This window comes from Eurosta solidaginis, chromosome 2 (assembly GCF_040869045.1).
Source record: "Eurosta solidaginis isolate ZX-2024a chromosome 2, ASM4086904v1, whole genome shotgun sequence".
Classification (NCBI taxonomy): Eukaryota; Metazoa; Arthropoda; class Insecta; order Diptera; family Tephritidae; genus Eurosta; species Eurosta solidaginis.
Window position 1 is genome coordinate 217,147,301 of NC_090320.1, and position 20,157 is coordinate 217,167,457.

A 20,157-nucleotide genomic window follows, 5' to 3' on the forward strand; every position below is an offset into this window, starting at 1 on the left:
TTTCTTCTACTTAATATGGTAGGTGTCACAACCATTTTGTAAAGTTTTTTCTAAAGTTATATTTCGCGTCAATAAAACAATCCAATTACCTTACCATGTTTCATCCTTTTTTTCGTATTTGGTATAGAATTATGGCATTTTTTCATTTTTCGTAATTTTCGATATCGAAAAAGTGGGCGTGGTCATAGTCGGATTTCGTTAATTTTTCATACCAAGATAAAGTGAGTTCAAGTAAGCACGTGAACTAAGTTCAGTAAAAATATGTCGATTTTTGCTCAAGTCATCGTGTTAAAGGCCATGCGGAAGGACAGACGGACGACTGTGTATAAAAACTGGGCATGGCATTAACCGATTTCGCCCATTTTCACAGAAAACAGTTAACGTCATAAAATCTATGCCACTACCAAATTTCAAAAGGATTGGTTAATTTTTGTTTGACTTATGGCGTTAAAAGTATCCTAGACAAATTAAATGAAAAAGGGCGGAGCCACGCCCATTTTGAAATTTTCTATTATTTTTGTATTTTGTTGCACCATATCATTACTGGAGTTGAATGTTGACATAATTTACTTATATACTGTAAAGATATTACATTTTTTGTTAAAATTTTTTTTTTAAAGTGGGCGTGGTCCTTCTCCGATTTTGCTAATTTTTATTAAGCGTACATATAGTAATAGGAGTAACGTTTCTGCCAAATTTCATCATGATATCTTCAACGATTCCCAAATTACAGCTTGCAAAAATTTTAAATTACCTTCTTTTAAAAGTGGGCGGTGCCACGCCCATTGTCCAAAATTTTACTAATTTTCTATTCTGCGTCATAAGTTCAACTCACCTACCAAGTTTCGTCGCTTTAGCTATCTTTTGTAATGAATTATCGCACTTTTTCGGTTTTTCGAAATTTTCGATATCGAAAAAGTGGGGGTGGTTATAGTCCGATATCGTTCATTTTAAATGGCGATCTGAGATGAGTACTCAGGAACCTACATACCAAATTTCATTAAGATACCTCAAAATTTACTCAAGTTATCGTGTTAACGGACGGACGGACGGACGGACGGACGGACATGGCTCAATCAAATTTTTTTTCGATCCTGATTATTTTGATATATGGAAGTCTATATCTATCTCGATTCCTTTATATATGTACAACCAACCGTTATCCAATCAAACTTAATATCTCTGTGAGCTCTGCTCAACTGAGTATAAAAATGGTTGAACTCAGTGCTGTGTTGTTATGCCAAAATCTGATAGCTTCTTCTTGATTATTTTCATTGTGAATTCATATGTACATGTAGCGAATGTTTGAAAAAGAAAAACGTTCCCAATAGTAAACAGCCTGGATCACCTGTTAAATCACTGTAATATTACTTAAATTATTTGCTCAATAGTGTTTTTCAACCTATTTTGTAGGGGACTGCTCTATTGCATTTTTGACATATTGTAACATGTTAGCTTAACTGGCTGCTCATAATTTATAAATTAATCTCGGTTGAATATTAATATGTAATCTGATTTTCTGTAGACACATTTAAAAGAAAAACTGGGTTGAAACGCGAATGGGTAATTTATGACTCTTCAATTTATTAACCGCGAGCAAAAAACAAATCTTTTTGCCATTCTCTGGTCATTCGCGACGGCCGTTCTCCCTGCCAGATATTATTTGACAGGTAGGTATTACAATGGAGGAATACCTATAAAAATTTTCCACTTGTATGAATTCACAATGGCCTTGTATAACAATATGTCAGTAAATCGAAATCGATGAAAATTGTCCTTTGACTTGACGTCCTTCTGCACGTTTTTCTTTTTTTATACACAGCTGAGCAGAGCTCACAGAGTATATTAACTTTGTTCGCATAACGGTAATCCGTAACGGCAAAAACTAATCGAGATAGATATAGACTTCTATATATCAAAATGATGTGGTCGAAAAAAGACATTTATTTAGCCATATCCGTCCGTCCGTCCGTCCGTCCGTAAACACGATAACTTGAGTAAATTCTGAGGTATCTTGATGAAATTTGGTATGTAGGTTCCCGGGCACTCATCTCAGCTCGCTATTTAAAAAGAGCGAAATCGGATTATAAACACGCCCACTTTTTCGATATTGAAAATTTCGAAAAACCCAAAAAGTGCGAGGATAAAGCAATGAAACTTGGTAGGTGGGTTGAACTTATGACGTAGAATAGAAAATTAGTAAAATTTTGGACAATGGGTGTGGCACCGCCCACTTTTAAAAGAAGGTAATTTAAAAGTTTTGCAAGCTGTAATTTGGCAGTCGTTGAAGATATAATGATGAAATTTGATAAACCAAAGGTTGCAAAAAAGGAATTTTGAAAATTAGACTAACTCCAAATTAATATTTATTACGACTGTAGGTATCAAATCGGCAGGCTATGCACATATTAATGGCAACAGTAGAGGCTTTAAAAATTTCTGCAGATAATCTGGTCCTGAATCGTACTTCACTACAGCAGTTGCGTGAAAACAATTGACTCTCTCAATTCAATGAAACAAGGTCTGAATTCATAAAAACCGTGGGTATTATGCATAGATAAATATATTTTATATATTTAAGTTTGTCTATGTATTATAACATAGTTAAGTACCAACGATCGCTCGGTGGTTCACTGGGACGGGAAAATTTTGGCAGATCAAATGCTGATGGAATAGCAGTTCTGGTAAGCTATAATGATACGGCCAAGTTTTATGAGCTCCCAAAATTGAGTCGGGTAACGAAAAAAACATCGCCCAAGCTGTTCACAAACTTCTAGTCGAGTGGGGGATTCCTGAAAAAGTAGTAGCTTCAAGCTTCGATTCAACCTCTTCAAATACTGGCCTTACACGTGGTGCTTGTATGCTTTTGGGATAAACTTCTCGGTCGGACACTTATCAATCTTGCGTGCCGTCATCACATTTATGAAATTGTGCTAAAAAAACGTTTTTGAAAAGAAGTGCGGTACAAGTAGTGCGACGGAAACTCTAATTTTTAATTGATTCGCTGACATATGGCAGAATATAAAACGCGACTAATACAGTTTCGGTATAAATGACCAGATTGTTGGTTCCAAAATTAGCCACGAAGAAATAAAGCAAATAAAACAGTTTTGTCAAGAGAACTTAATTGTATTCGAGATATGTCAGTATTTATTCTTAAACTTTACATCAAAGTATGGTATAGGTGCACTAATTCTATTGAATGCCCCAATCAAGATTTGAACATTTTGCGCGATGCTTTCAAGTATTCAGAAATCGATAAGACTGTATCTGAAGCGGTAATTGTTAAGATGAATAATCATTTGTGGTATCTAACTCCATAAATGGTGGGGCTGTTTTTTTTTTTATACTCAGTTGATCAGAGCTCACAGAGTATATTAAGTTTGATTGGATAACGGTTGGTTGTACATATATAAAGGAATCGAGATAGATATAGACTTCCATATATCAAAATAATCAGGATCGAAAAAAAATTTGATTGAGCCATGTCCGTCCGTCCGTCCGTTAACACGATAACGTGAGTAAATTTTGAGGTATCTTGATGAAGTTTGGTATGTAGGTTCCTGAGTACTCATCTCAGATCGCTATTTAAAATGAACGATATCGGACTATAACCACGCCCACTTTTTCGATATCGAAAATTTCGAAAAACCGAAAAAGTGCGATAATTCATTACAAAAGACAGCTAAAGCGACGAAACTTGGTAGGTGAGTTGAACTTATGACGCAGAATAGAAAATTAGTAAAATTTTGGACAACGGGCGTGGCACCGCCCACTTTTAAAAGAAGGTAATTTAAAACTTTTGCAAGCTGTAATTTGGGAATCGTTGAAGATATCATGATGAAATTTGGCAGAAACGTTACTCCTATTACTATATGTACGCTTAACAAAAATTAGCAAAATCGGAGAAGGACCACGCCCACTTTTAAAAAAAAAAATTTTTTTTAAGTAAAATTTTAACAAAAAATTTAATATCTTTACAGTATATAAGTAAATTATGTCAACATTCAACTCCAGTAATGATATAGTGCAACAAAATACAAAAATAACAGAAAATTTCAAAATGGGCGTGGCTCCGCCCTTTTTCATTTAATTTGTCTAGGATACTTTTAACGCCATAAGTCGAACAAAAATTAACCAATCCTTTTGAAATTTGGTAGGGGCATAGATTTTATGACGCTAACTGTTTTCTGTGAAAATGGGCGAAATCGGTTAATGCCATGCCCAGTTTTTATACACAGTCGTCCGTCTGTCCTTCCGCATGACCTTTAACACGATAACTTGAGCAAAAATCGACATATTTTTACTGAACTTAGTTCGCGTGCTTACTTGAACCCACTTTATCTTGGTATGAAAAATGAACGAAATCCGACTATGACCACGCCCACTTTTTCGATATCGAAAATTACGAAAAATGAAAAAATGCCATAATTCTATACCAAATACGAAAAAAAGGATGAAACATGGTAAGGTAATTGGATTGTTTTATTGACGCGAAATATAACTTTAGAAAAAACTTTATAAAATGGTTGTGACACCTACCATATTAAGTAGAAGAAAATGAAAAAGTTCTGCAGGGCGAAATAAAAAACCCTTAAAATTTTGGCAGGTATTACATATATAAATAAAGTAGCGGTATCCAACAGATGATGTTCTGGGTCACCCTGGCCCACATTTTGGTCGATATCTGGAAAACGCCTTCACACCACTCCCTTTTAAAACTCTCATTAATACCTTTAATTTGATACCCATATCGTACAAACTCATTCTAGAGTCACCCCTGGTCAACCTTTATGGCGATATCTCGAAAAGGCGAACACCTATAGAACGAAGGCCCACTCCCTTTTAAAAATACTCATTAACACCTTTCATTTGATACCCATATCTTACAAACAATGTCTAGAGTCACCCCTGGTCTACCTTTATTACGATACCTCGAAAAGGCGTCCACCTATAGAACTAAGGGCCACTCCCTTTTAAGAGACTCATTAACTCCTTTTGTTTGATACCCATGTTACATACCCACCTTTATGGCGATACCTCGAAACGGCGTCCACCTATGGAACTAAGGATTACTCCCTTTTAAAATACTCATTAACACGTTTCTTTTGAAACCCATATTGTACAAACAAATTCTAGGGTCACCCCTGCTCCACCTTTATGGCGATATCTCGCAACGGCGTCCACCTATGGAACTAAGGATTACTCCCTTTTAAAATACTCATTAACACGTTTCTTTTGATACCCATATTGTACAAACAAATTCTAGGGTCACCCCTGGTCCACCTTTATGGCGATATCTCGAAAATGCGACCACCTATACAACAACCACCACTCCCTTTTAAAACCTTCATTAATACTTTTAATTTGAAACCCATATCGTACAAACAAAGTCTAGAGTTACCCCTGGTCCACCTTTATTGCGATACCTCGAAAAGGCGTCCACTTATAGAACTAAGGGCCACTCCCTTTTAAGATACTCACTAACTCCTTTTGTTTGATACCCATATTGCACGAACGAATTCTAGAGTCACCCCTGGCCCACCTTTATAGCGATATCTCGAAACGGCGTCCACCTATAGAACTAAGGCCCACTCCCTTTTAAAATACTCATTAACACCTTTCGTTTGATACCCATATTGTACAAACAAATTCTAGGGTCACCCCTGGTCCACCTTTATGGCGATATCTCGAAACAGCGTCCACCTATGGAACTAAGGATTACTCTCTTTTAAATACTCATTAACACCTTTCATTTGATACCCATATCGTACAAACGCATTCTAGAGTCACCCCTGGTCCACCTTTATGGCGATATCTCGAAAAGGCGACCACCTATACAACAACCACCACTCCCTTTTAAAACCCTCATTAATACCTTTAATTTGATACCCATATCGTACAAACACATTCTAGAGTCACCCCTGGTCCACCTTTATGGCGATATTTCGAAACGGCATCCACATATAGAACTAAGGCCCACTCCCTTTTAAAATACTCATTAGCACCATTCGTTTGATACCCATATTGTACAAACAAATTTTAGGGTCACCCCTGGTCCACCTTTGTGGCGATATCTTAAAACGGCGTCCACCTATGGAACTAAGGATTACTCCCTTTTAAAATACTCATTAACACGTTTCTTTTGAAACCCATATTGTACAAACAAATTCTAGGGTCACCCCTGCTCCACCTTTATGGCGATATCTCGCAACGGCGTCCACCTATGGAACTAAGGATTACTCCCTTTTAAAATACTCATTAACACGTTTCTTTTGATACCCATATTGTACAAACAAATTCTAGGGTCACCCCTGGTCCACCTGTTCGGTTACACCCGAACTTAACCTTCCTTACTTGTTTTTTTTTTGTTTTTTGATCCCAACGTCTTACTCGAAATTAAACGAAAAATTACGAATCGTTTAAAAGAAAAGGATCCTGTTGTAGCTTTGGTTAAATATCGTACGTTTCCAAATGTGCAACATTTTTTGGAATATGATTTATCTGATTTTGTATCTTATAAGACAAAATTTTTGCTTTCCAATTTCGAGCTTCATTGTGATTTTATTGAGCTGGATCCCGCCTTATGGAAAGAAAATGATGAATATCAGACAGCTTTGGAATTCTTTGAAAATTTATTCGCCGTAAATGACACTGCAGGGCATGGCGTCAAGTTTATGAAGGATTACAATCGTATTTTAACACACGACGAAGAAGAAGCTCATTTTATATTGCAAGTATATAGTTGACTCATATCGAAAAAAGTTTCCATCCCATACAAAATCTGTATTGATTGATCAACCTCACGCGTTGTAAAGTTTTCTTCAATTCAATTAAAATATCATATACACACAATAATATCTAAGTACGTACAATGTACGTTGTGCACTTTCTTAAAAAAATAAGTAAAGAGCTTTAAATATCCATACAAATGCCTTAGTTCAACTTTAATCAATTATTTGGTCCATTAAAAACAGCCACATGGACGTAAAAATTTCCAGCGATATTTATAATGTTAAATAGAATCTTTTTCAACCCGGCGCTCATTGATATCAAGTGACTTTACAAAAACGGCCAGGCTAATGTACACTTAAAGTACAAACGTTTTAGCCTTCTTCACTTATACACCACAAATAAATTTGTATTTGGTATTAACGTTATGCCACATTGAATTTGTTAGAATTTTATATATTTTACTATACCAGAATATGACTGCTGCATCACCATACCTACATATAAACATACATAGATCGATTGACCACCCACAACAACGGTCATAAAATGTAACTTTAGTTCAACTGTCTGTATTATTGGCTCATTGAATTTTTGGTTATTCTTCATTTCAGTAACTTTCCACTCACCTCCAATTCTCTACATGGATCGATAACCTGCAGCGACATATTGTCTAAATGATTGCCGGAAATGTTGAGATAGCGCAGCTGTTTGAATGGCACCAACAAGCCCATCGGCAGTATTCCCATATCCGCTATTGAGAGATGTGTTAGCTGTGGTATGACCTACAAAAGAGGGAAAACAAAAACTAAGTCGTAAAATATTCGATGATAGCAATTAAAATTTTGAGATATTGGTATTTATGTTTTGAAATTATATTCTTGAATACTTAAAATGTTACGTGGTTTTACTTTATTTTCCTGCTATGGCTTTTCAGATATACGAATTTCAAAATGAAGAAGGGCAAAAAATATTAGCCAATTGTAAGGCGGGATACATTGCATTTTTTGGCACGTTATTACTTTCTCGCTGTCCTAAGTAGTATTTTGGGATAGGATTTTTTGAAACCTATACTGTTTTGGACAAATTTAAAATCCACGTTTTTTTTCCAAAAAGGTCACTAACCGACTTATCAAAACTGTATAGGATTCTTTAAATATATGCAGTGCCCTTGTCTATATTGTTATATACATTTTCTAAAAGGTGCTCCATATCCGAACTATTAGGAGTAATTCCTGAAAGTTCTCCTCAAATTTCCAACAAAAGACGGATGGTTTGAAGAACGACGCAGATTCTACGAAATGATAGTTGCGACTTAGTGGCTGACTTCGAGAACACGGAGCGCTTATCCTCAATAATATTATGTAGTAAGGAAGAAGATGAGCTCTTGTCGGCAGCGCCCGAGGCAAATATGAAGACATGCCCATAGTCACCTTTAAAGTAAAAAGCCGGTCGCTTGTATTCTACGCCTCCCCTATATGGTCGCTCAATCTAAAACTGCAGAAAACTTCAGACTTTAACTTAAGAAGACATCTCCTTAAGCAGTATGAAGAAATCCGGCATTTAAGAATCTTGTCGTTTGAAATCGGGGAAAATGACAAGGCTCTCAGACACGTCCATAAAAAGACATGGCACCTCTGTGCCACGGATTGCCCGGTGAACCCCGTCCTTAAAGACATGACACCAACCACAATTTAAATTGCAATGTGATACCAACGCCTCGAATACCTTTATCTCACTTATTCAACCCTATTGAAACAGCTAATTTTCTCGGACTCCCGTTAGAGGACATTGATGACAATAAGGGAGTTGTCTCGGCTATTGGAAGGTGCGAAGCACTACTACAACAACAACAACAACAAACCCGATACCCTTATCACTGATTACGGAAACAATATTCCGGCACACGACTATGGCTAAGTGAGAATGGCAGTATTCACGCTATAGAATAACAAGGCGCAGGGTAATAACGGTATACCCAGCGAACTATTCAGATACGAAAGCGAACAGTATAGAGTAAATATTCTAGGCAAAATATGGTCGTACGCGCGAACTACGGTGGAATCAGACTGATTAATATCGCGTATAAGTTTCTGTATGGCGTTCTGTGAAGCGCATAGTCGACGGGCGGCACGGACCCTGTCAATGCAGCTTCAAACTTAGCAATCGGCCAGATTCCCAGAATGTGCCAGATCCTAGTGTATACTTACTTTAAGGGAATCGGAACGCATCATATCTTTGTCGATTTCAAAGCAGACTTGAAAGTGCTAAAGGTAGTCTGAATTTAGGCTTCCTGCAAAAGGCTTTGTCCAATGACGTTGAGCAACACCACCCGATTTCTAGGGATTGAGAGGGCTCTTTACGAGCCACTGGAAACCACATGAGTGTGGTGACCTACCGCAATGAGGAACCCCGCTGAATGTGACGTGCCAATTAACATCAAAAATACTTTAGCAAAGTTGCTGCCCAACCTGCCCTACTGGCAATGTGAAGGCAAAACCCGCTGTACAATGTAACCAATGTAAATGCCCAAAGTTAAATGAGCTAGAAAAAGCTGGTGCAGCCTAGCATTCGTAAATATCTAATCGACCACATTCAACTTAGCACAAAGTCCTGCCAAAATGTCATGAACAGAGAATCAGAGTGAGCCTTTCTTCGGTTCTTTTCTAGTAATCGCTTTAGGCAATTGTATGTATATTCGTTTGAGCAAAAAGTGGGTTCCATTTTTCGAAAATTTCGAATCGTAATTCTTTGTGTTTCACCACACCTCTCACTGTTAAATAATGCGGTGGTCACATAACAAGGAAAGCATTAGTGAAAACTGCAAAACCCACTTCACCTGTCATTTCTTTAATCTGTGCTGTCAACCAAAACACTGCACTTAATTTTCTTCTCCCAACAAGAGACCACCATTTCTAAAGTAATCAATTGGTTAATTGAAAAATGATTACACTGTGATATTTTAAGTACACTTTGATACTCGGGCGGGCGCAACTCAATTTACTCACCTCGAATGTTTCTCGCATTTCATGTAAACTCATCAGCACATTCCCGCTGATATTCAAAGTTTGCAAATTGCTCAAACTTCGTACTGATTGAGGCTCTAGCCGCACCAGTTTATTGTAGGACAAATCCAAGAACGTCAAATTGTGTAAATGCTGGAAGGAGTTGTTCGGCACTTTCGCCAGGCGATTGTAGGATAAGTCTGCAATTGAAGGTAAAACCCGTGACATATTCGATAGTTAAGTATAAGCGCTGAGCAGGTTTAGTGAGCTTTTAAGGATACCTACTCTATAACTAGTTATTAATGTATGTATAGTAAACAAAAAGGAGTACAAAATTGCCAGCAGCGTACTAAAGACTTTCATTTGTACTTACCTAAGTGCAGCAGGCTCTTTTGATTGCGAAATAGCTCGTCAACAACAACTGACAGTTGATTGCCATCAAGTAAGACTTTTGTAAGGCGTTTGACATCGCGAAATTCATCTTTGTCGAGAAATTTGAACTACGAAATTAAAGAAAAAGTTGAAAAGGATGAAAATGAAGCAAATGATGCTGATGGCCAATATTATGCAAGTGAAAATATCGTTTGTCGAAAATAAGAAAAGCATAACAAATTTGAAAATAGCACTCTAAAAAGAAATTAAATAAATAGCTGTGTTCAGCATAAAAAGAAAATTTTGGATTTTTTAAAGCTGAAAATTGATGATTGGAAAAAAAGATAAAAAAAGCATATCGCTAAAATGATTCTTATACAAAACAAGCCTAGCGGGTTGTGGGGCTTAGAATATACCTGCGACAGGTATGCCTGTCGTAAGAACGATTAAAATATCCAAGTGATTCAAGGGATTGTGTAGCGCAATTTATAACTCCTACAATCAAATTTTCAACCTCACCTACCCGCCGCAAATCCATTTTATTTAGTAGACGAAGCTATTCCATAGAATTAGGGGGTGCGGGATGGATGGCCTAGGAGGTTCGTTCCCGAAATGGTCGGGCTTGTACCTTAATGGTGCTTTTTAGCGGAACGTTCCGGATTTATATCCGTAAAAGTACTATCAACATTGATAACACACATCCAAATCATCAGGGAGTATCTTTAGCCCTACAACAACAGTAGAGGTGTATGCGTTATTCCCTATCAAACCGCCCATTTCGATTTGTGAGGATTTCATTCAAAACGTTTCTTGCTAAGTTTTCTATTTATTAGATCTGCAGATTAATCAAATTCTTCCCGACCTGAACAAAAATTGTTTTGATGTATATGTTGATACCCCAGCGGGTTAGGGGGTCAGAAAATACCCGCGGTAGCTAATCCTGTCGTAAGAGGCGACTAAAATACCACATTCAAGGGGCTGTGTAGCGCAACCCCTCAGGTTGCCAGCGCAATATATAGCTTCTCCAAACCCATTTGTCAACCTCACCTAATCGCGGCGTATCCTGTTTCACTAATAGACGAGGCTCTGGCGACCCCAAGCTCCTCATGGAACTTGATGGTGGGGAGGAGGGATGGCATGAAGGTTAAATGTGGCCATATAAATCATTCTCGAGATGTTCGGGCTAGCACCTTAATGTTGCTGTGTTACCAGAGCGTACCGGATCTGTATCCGACAATGGACCATCACATCAATAACACTCCCCAAAGCCAGCAACCTTATCGCTACAACAAGAACAACAACAACAACAACATGTATATGTTGACGTTGTTGGGCGTGATTCCTATCAAAGTAAAAAACGCATGTTTATAAGTGCGGAATGATTAGTTTCCAATCCAATATATATAACTTTGTTTTTTTTTTTTTTTTTTTTTTTTTTTTTTTTTTTTTTTTGAAATTTTAAAACACATTAAAGTGAACCATGATCCAATCTACTTTTATTGCTTTGATAATATATTTTTATATTGAAACATACATCATTTGGTGCTCTCTATATCAGATGCACCATGCCAAAGATTCATCAGTTAAAAAAAAACAGCTAAACGTACCGATTCCAACATTAGCCGACTCTAACCTAAGCCGACTCCTTCGAGTCATAGGAAATTGTGAGTACTGCTTTTCGTTATGAAATTAGTATATAACTAGCCGGACCCGTCCTCATCTTTCGCAACAAATATATAAGTCTCATATAAAATATCAACAGAACTCAGCTGTTCTATCACTCAATCATCTATCAATAAAAATTTACATGTGCTTCCCCTGCCATATGGCGAATGTTAGCAACTGCCGGTAATGCAGTGTTAGTTCTAATGAAATATTCACAATAGTGCCATGGTACAAATAAATTTCTTTGTGTGCTCACAATTTTTAACAATTTTTTTTATTAGAATATAGCTAAACAAAAGCGCTAATAACACGAATCACCAAAAAAGCACAAAAAAGGGACCTGCACATAAAAACAGCAACTAGAAATAATATATAAGTTGCAAGAAGCCGATTTCTGCTTGGCGCAACAAAGTTAGATGTTATACAACAAAGGGCTCTCTTGTTTGAGTACATGCAAGCTGAATTTCGAAATCCATTAAGATTCCTGTTGTTTTCTACACTGTAATACAATTGTGAGATGTCTCAACACACTTGGCCTCGTTTAAATGAGAATCGACTAATTTTTCTTATCAATGTCTTTATCAGTCTCTCCTTGGGACACTGATCAGGAGATACAAAGGGGACACTATCTGAGTTAAACGGGAGTACACGGAAAACGCATGTTTTATTGTCGCTGCAGGGATGAGGAACCGTTATAAAGTGTTAAAAATTTCCTCTGCTTATACCTGTCTCTGGATACATGGAATGTATGAATAAGCGTTTCATCGGCTGTTTAGCAGAACTTGGATCTGCAGAAATTCGCAAGCATGCGCTAAATAAAATGGGCAAATTAGTTCGCACTTATTAAGGAGGAAGATCAATATCTTCAGCAATATATTCAGCTGCCTTGCTCCACAGCTTTATTGAGGGCAGCCACTAGTTCGTCCTTTCTATAAATTTGTAATATAATTTTTTGTGTCATGTTATGTCTCCGAAATGTTTCCAGTGGATGGACTTATAAATTAATAAACATTTATTATATTATTGCCATTATCGATTAGACATAGAATTCTCCACTGACATAAATATTAAAAGTTGTGATATTTATAAACCCTACAACATTACATAAATACTTACCTCATTGCGTCCCAGATCCAATTCGCTTAGCATTGGTAATAAATTATAAAATTGTGGATTGATTTTCTTCAATTGACAATTGCGACATTTGAAAATGCGCAATGCCTGTAAAGAGGAAAAATATACAAAAGAAGAGATCAATAGTTAATAAGAATGGTCTGGTAAAGAAAATAGTGTGCTACTTGTCAATTATGTCTTTTTCATTTTTTTTTTTTTTTGCTCTGCTAGAAAAAATATATTCATTACTTGAATATTATTTCTCTGCTTTTGATGAACGAAAGTGAAAATACTTCATACTAACACTTACCGGCACATCGCGAAACACATCCGGCGGCAGATCCTGTAACGGATTGCCGCTTAGGTCGAGATATTTCAATTTGTTGAGCAGAAAGAAATTGCGCGGCACTAATTCCATTATGGAGTTGTCAGCTAAACTGAGGCGATGTAGCTCCTGTAAGGATTGAAAAAATGTAGCAATTGAAAGGCTTGAATATGGCCATGACACTTGTACTAAATATGTAAAATAGTATAGAGTTTAAACTATATTTATTAATTTGCCGCGTAGTTTGTCCACCTGAGAAAAGTAGCCAATCAATATAAAAAATAACTAATTGCAACATGTTAACATGTGGCGTCCTAGATTAAGCTCCATGGAGCACGCTAAAGGGACCACGCCTTAGCTCTATACACTGCTCGACTACATATTTTTTCATAAGCGATATTGGAATGGTTACGGTTTGCCAATTAAAATATTTGCGGAGCTATACCTTTTAAGTCGTTCACGCTTATAATAAAACTGTCCTTCATCCGTCGCATCGACTATATTTTTTTTATATTTACTGAGAAAAATATAACAATCTCTAAACACACCATATCTGGATGTTTGGATATCTGGGTGCCCCGATAATTGCTTTTGTGTCTTAGCGTGATGTGAAAGGACCTAGTTACTTTTGAAAAACGATTTGTAGTCCTCTCCCTTCATTGGGACCAGTAGCTTACGAAATTTTTCTTAAATGATTCAAACAAGATATCTCTATAAGAATATCAAAATTACCCCAAATAGCGTACTAACTATCATGGAATAATTAAAAGATGATCACAAAATAATTCTAAAATGATTTCGCGATACAATCCCGAAGCAGTAAAAAACTTATCGCGATTGTAATTTCGTATCCTTTCTGAAGTATCTCCAAAACACTCCAAATATTAAACAGAAATTCCCTCCGATGTGATACTGGATGTAATATATAATACTTCGGAAATGGTCACAAGATATTCCTGAAATCATGCTGGAGTAGAATTGGAGTTATATCGTTCATAATACCGTAAAGATACCGAATAAATTCCGAAAACTTGCTATAGATTTATTGTTTTCAGAAAACTATCCCAGCATGATCCCAAATTATTGTGGCCGCCGTGGTAGGGTGGTGGCGTGCTCAGCCTAACACACTGAGGGTCCTGGGCTCAACTCCCCGGCAAAGTGACGTCAAAAATTTATAAAAAGTTTTTTTTTCAATTTGAAAAAAAGCTTTTCCAATCGGTGTCGTCCCGAGGAAGTAATTTGGCAAACACTCAGAGTGTATTTTTGCTATTAAAATTTCTCAGTGAAAATTTATCTACCTTGCAGATGCAGTTCGGATGCGCATAAATTATGTAGGTCTTGTCCCGCCAATTCAGAGGGAAAATAAATAGGGGCACGACGAAGAAAAGAAGCTCTGCCTAAATCTACTCTGAAGTAAATCGCGCTAAGAATATTTTTTTTTTCTTTTTAACTCCAAATTATAACCATTACGAATTATAAAACGATTCTCAAACGGCCCCGAAATTAATAACAGAATTACCCCAAACAGCGAACAAATAGTCCCGAAATTATTAGAAAATAATCCCAGTTTGCCTTCGGATACAGACCCCGCAGCGTGCTGATATATATAGTTCCGAAGCAAGGAAATATTATCTCGAAAGTATTGTCCAATTTATTCCGAAAATCCACAAAAAAGCCCAAAAGTATCCCGAATATCTCTCGAATAGATTCAAATTTAGCCGCAAAGTTCTATAGAAATGGTCACGTGAAATTAAGCCAATTAAAAAAAATTCATTGTTGCCCCGAAAGGTTCCCGAAAAGGTCAAAATTTATACAAATATTCTTCCGAATACAAACGCAAAATGATCCAGAGCAACTACCGAAATCTATTCTGGAAAAAATTACGATTATCCCAACACCTATCCCAAAACAGTCCCCAAATGATTGCGATATTGTTCCAAAATCTAATATATAAAATTCTTCTGTCACGGTTTTAGAGGCTGAACTCTTCCGAAATGGCTGATCCAATTCTCATGAAATTTTGTGAGCATATTAGGTAGGTCTGAGAATCGGCCAACGTCTACCTTTTTTGCGCTACGTGCGTAGGGTCTTGATATCAAAACGTGGACCCGGGTACCCCTAGAATGTGTTTATACAATATGGATATCAAATGAAATCTGTTGATGAGTGCTATAGTACAGAATAATTTTCATACCCCTGGGTGACTAGGGTCTCGAGATATAGGCCAAAACGTGGACCCGGGTACCCCTAGAATGTGTTTATACAATATGAATATCAAATGAAAGCTGTTGATGAGTGCTATAGTACAGGATAATTTTCATGCAACTGGGAGGCAAGGGTCTCGAGACATAGCCCAAAACGTGGACCCGGGTACCCCTAGAATGTGTTTATACAATATGGATATCAAATGAAAACTGTTGATGAGTGCTATAGTACAGGATAATTTTCATACTATTGGGAGGCTAGGGTCTCGAGATATAGCCCAAAACGTGGACCCGGGTACCCCTAGAATGTGTTTATACAATATGGATATGAAATGAAAGCTGTTGATGAGTGCTATAGTACAGGATAATTTTCATACAACTGGGACGCTAGGGTCTCGAGATATAGCCCAAAACGTGGACCCGGGTACCCCTAGAATGTGTTTATATAATATGGATATCAAATGAAAGCTGTTGATGAGTGCTATAATACAGGATAATTTTCATACAACTGGGAGGCTAGGGTCTCGAGATATTGCCAAAACGTGGACCCGGGTACCCTTAGAATGTGTTTATACAATATGGATATCAAATAAAAGCTGTTGATGAGTGCTATAGTATAGGATATTTTTCATACAACTGGGACGCTAGGGTCTCGACATATAGCCCAAAACGTGAAAAAGGGTACCCCTAGAATGTGTTTACACAATATGGATATCAAATGAAAGCTGTTGATGAGTGCTAAAGTACAGGATAATTTTCTTACAACTGGGAGGCTAGGGTCTCGAGATATAGCCCAAAACGTGGACCCGGATACACCTAGCATGTGTTTTTACATTATGGGTATCAAATTGAAGCTGTTGATGTATGTATGCTTTAGTACAGAGTAAGTTTTACACCACTGTGTGACTATGGTCTCGAGATATAGGCCAAAAAATGGACCCGGATACACCTAGAATATGTTTCTATATTATGGGTATCAAATTTAAGCTGCTGATGTGTGCTATAATACAGAGTAAGTTTTACACCGCTGAGTGACTAGGGTCTCGAGATATAGGCCAAAACATGGACCCGGATACCCCTAGAATATGTGTGTATTATGGATATCAAATGAAAGCTGTTGCTCTAAAGTTCATTGTGATATTCGATTTAATCGCCTCAACCTGGCAAAACTGATATATATGCATGCGAAGCCGAAATAAAGACAAGAATTAATAATACCCACATACCTATTTACATACGTCCTATTCGATTTGCCTGAAATTTCGTATATAAATTTGCCTATATTAGTATTTACGATGCTTTTTTCCGGGATGTATACCAGAGACGGGCTGGGACTGGGATTAGGACTAGGACTCGGACTGAGACTCAGACTCGGAGTGGGACTGGGACTGAGACTCGGAATGGGACTGGAACAAAATACATACCACACTCTGTGACTGGCAATAAGAGATGAAGAAGAAGGAGAAAAATTTGAGAGAAGAGAAAAGAGAGAAGGAGACTGAGAACGAGATAGAATGAGACGAAGACGGAGATGAAGCGAAAAAGACGGAGGGAGGAGTGAATAAAAAGATTAGGAAAAAGTATAGAGGGATAGGGCAGAGTTCGACAGAAAAAGCTTATTAAAATGTATGCAGATAGGCCAAATTTAGTACCGAACAACGTCTGCCGGGTCTGCTAGTAGTCTATATAATCTTTGTCAGTGGATGTAAGGGGTACTGCACTATTTTGCACTAAATTTGCTTAACTATACCCTGCCTTTTATGACCGACATCTCAATTTTCCAAAATCGCTTGGACCTTGAGTAATGCAACCCTTTTACCATAAGTCACTGATCAAGGTCAAATAGTCTTAAGGTTATAACCACTTGTGAAAACAAGGCTCGTATTGTGTTATACCATCCGTGATCGAATTCAATTTTTTAAATCGCAATAGCACAGAAAAGGTAATTAGAATTGAGGTAATATGTGATATATTCACTTTGCACCAAATCTTGGTAAAAAACTGCGAGAAAAGAACTGACACACATCACCTCTTCATCGATTTTATAGCCGCTTTCGATAGCACAAAACGGAGCTGCTTATATGCCGCTATATCTGAATTTTGTAACCCCGTAAAACTTATGCGGCTATGCAAAATTACGTTGAGCAACATCATCAGCTCAGTAGTCGGAATTGGGAAGGACACTCTGCAAGCCGTTCGAAACTAAACGAGTTTTCAAACAGGGTGATCGCTATAGTGCGATTTATTTAACTTGATGCTGGAAAAATTATATAAGCTGCAGAACTTAACCACTACGGAGCAATATTCACAAAGAGTGTATAATTTTGACGTATGCTGACCCCATTAATTGTTTGATGTTGAATGAGGGCAAAAGAAACTACCAGCTGTCTCAAGCAAATAGTGAGGGCACTTGGCAGACTTAATTTCGACAAGTAAGTTCGGGTGTACCCAAACATTACATACTCAGCTGAGAGCTTTGGAGACAAAATTGGCTTTTTAATGGATACATACAAATGGTAATACTAAAAAGTCGAGCAACTTGCCTTTGCTATCTTTCTTCGGCTATCAATTCGTTTTATTTGAATATTTTTTTAATATGAAAATTTGGTTAAATTTGACCGCATTTCTTTATACAATTTTTTTAAATCATCCCCGAAATATTTCGAAGGGCTCTTAATTATGAGTTCGATAAGAGTCCGAAATATGTGAGAAATATGTGCCTCGAGAAAATCTAAACCGATAATCATAAAATACTCATACACAAATATGACTCCTATAAGGTGACCCGCAAGCCAAGAATGTATTTTTAATTTTGATACATGGAAGTCTAAATTTATCTGGATTGGTTTATACCGTTACAGAATACCGTTATGCGAACAAAATTAATATACACTGCGAGCCCTGCTCATCTGAGTATAACTATAGCTGCGTTGGTTTCGTAGGGTTTCGTAGATATGTAGTTTATAAGTGGTTTTCCATTCCACATCATATATTTTTGGAAATATCGACCAAATTGTAGAGCAAGGGTGATATTTTTTGGAACGATTTTTCTTCATCCTTTGTCAAATAAGAGAAAATCACCATGTAGGAAAATGAACCTAACCCTGGAATGTGTCTGTATGATATCTCTATTATCTGAAAAATGTTAATGAGTATTTTAAAAAGGAGTGGGCCCCAGTTCTATAGGTGGGCGCCTTTTCGAGATATCGCCATAAAGGTGGACCAGGGGTGACTCTATAGCGTGTTTGTACGATATGGGTATCAAATTAAAGGTATTGTTACGAATATTAGCAACACTAAGGGTACTGCCATCTCTAAGCCGATGCTAAGAGTGACTTTTATGCACATCTATAAATCAATCGTTATGTATCTACATAAACGAATCAATCATTATGACTACACATATGTACGTACACAGCGAAGAAGGAACGCACAAACACATGCAGATATCTTATCTGAGATGCTCCCCAAAGTATGCAATTGTAATTGTGGAAGTGTCGCTCACAAATACACGCGCATATGAGAGCTCCTCACGTGCATCTGTAGTTATAATTATATGGCAGTAACTAAATAAATTCTGGAAGCGGGTAGAAGATGCAACGAGGAAATCACAGGTATAAAAGCACCAATAGTAGAAACGCGAGAATCAATTTTGAATAAGCACGCTATTTGTCGAGCAATAGAAGTTTTATTTTGAAAGTAGTCTAATAAAGACCACTTTGCATTACAGAATAGTGGTGTTATTTATTCAACAGTATAGTGATTCGAACCTTAGTAGAATATTTGAAAAAAGCGGAATTGCAGGAAATTCGTTACAATATTAATGAGGGTTTTAAAAGGGAGTGGCCCTTAGTTGTATATGTTAAGGAGTTTTCGAGATATCAACCAAAACGTGGACCAGGGTGACCTAGGACGACATCTGTCGGGTATTGCTTATTTATTTATATATTGTTATGAATATTAGCAAAACCAAGGTGTGCTGCTATCTCTAAACCGATGCTAAATAGTGATATCATGCACATCCATAGATCAATCATTATGTATCTACATAAACGAAACAAAAATAGCGTCTAAACATATGTATCATGTACGTATACGAGCAGCTGAGAGTCAATGCACAAACACATGCATATATCTGAGATATTCCTGAAAGTATGCAATGAGAGAAGCTATAAAATCGTGCAATTGTAGTTACAGCTGAGAAGTTTGAGAGCTGGTGGCAATTAGTATATTCTGGAAATGGAAGCGCCTAGCAGATGCGAACGTTGATATCAGAGAGTATAAAAGGCAGCAAATGTAGAGGCGCTGGAATTCAGTTTGATTTGATCTATCAAGCAGTTTCGATTAAGACACTATCTAGCGAGCCATAGCAGTATTATTTTGAAAGTCAGTTTCATTTAAGCTATCAGTTTCGTTATTAAGCCAGCTAGTTGCAAAGTATAAGTGTTATTGTGAAGTACTTTAAAAAAGGCCATTTTTCCTTTATTCAATATTGGAGTTATTTATTCAACAGCAAACTTAGCAAAAGAGCGAAAAAGAGGATTTGCAAGTAAATTCGTTACAATATGTAATACCACATGTAATACCGTGAACAGTATTCCTGCCATGATTCCAAGGGATTTTGATTTCGTCACACCCATTTTACAAAGTTTTTTCTAAAGTTATATTTTGCGTAAAAAAACCAATCCAATAACCATATTTCATCCCTTTTGTGGTATTTGGTATCGAATTATGGCATCTT

The 20,157-nt window shown here is 37.0% G+C and overlaps 1 protein-coding gene across 1 annotated transcript in view; it reads right to left on the minus strand.

Moving 5' to 3' along the window:
- The window catches only part of rdo (reduced ocelli), a 104,662-nt gene that overhangs the window by 39,614 nt on the left and 44,891 nt on the right, over positions 1-20,157 (minus strand). The window contains exons 4-8 of the mRNA XM_067769878.1: positions 13,198-13,341; positions 12,891-12,995; positions 10,111-10,237; positions 9,741-9,937; positions 7,362-7,517 (exon numbers count right to left, since the gene is read on the minus strand). Coding sequence (XP_067625979.1) covers positions 7,362-7,517; positions 9,741-9,937; positions 10,111-10,237; positions 12,891-12,995; positions 13,198-13,341 — 729 coding nt within the window. The remainder of the gene's footprint in view (positions 1-7,361; positions 7,518-9,740; positions 9,938-10,110; positions 10,238-12,890; positions 12,996-13,197; positions 13,342-20,157) is intronic.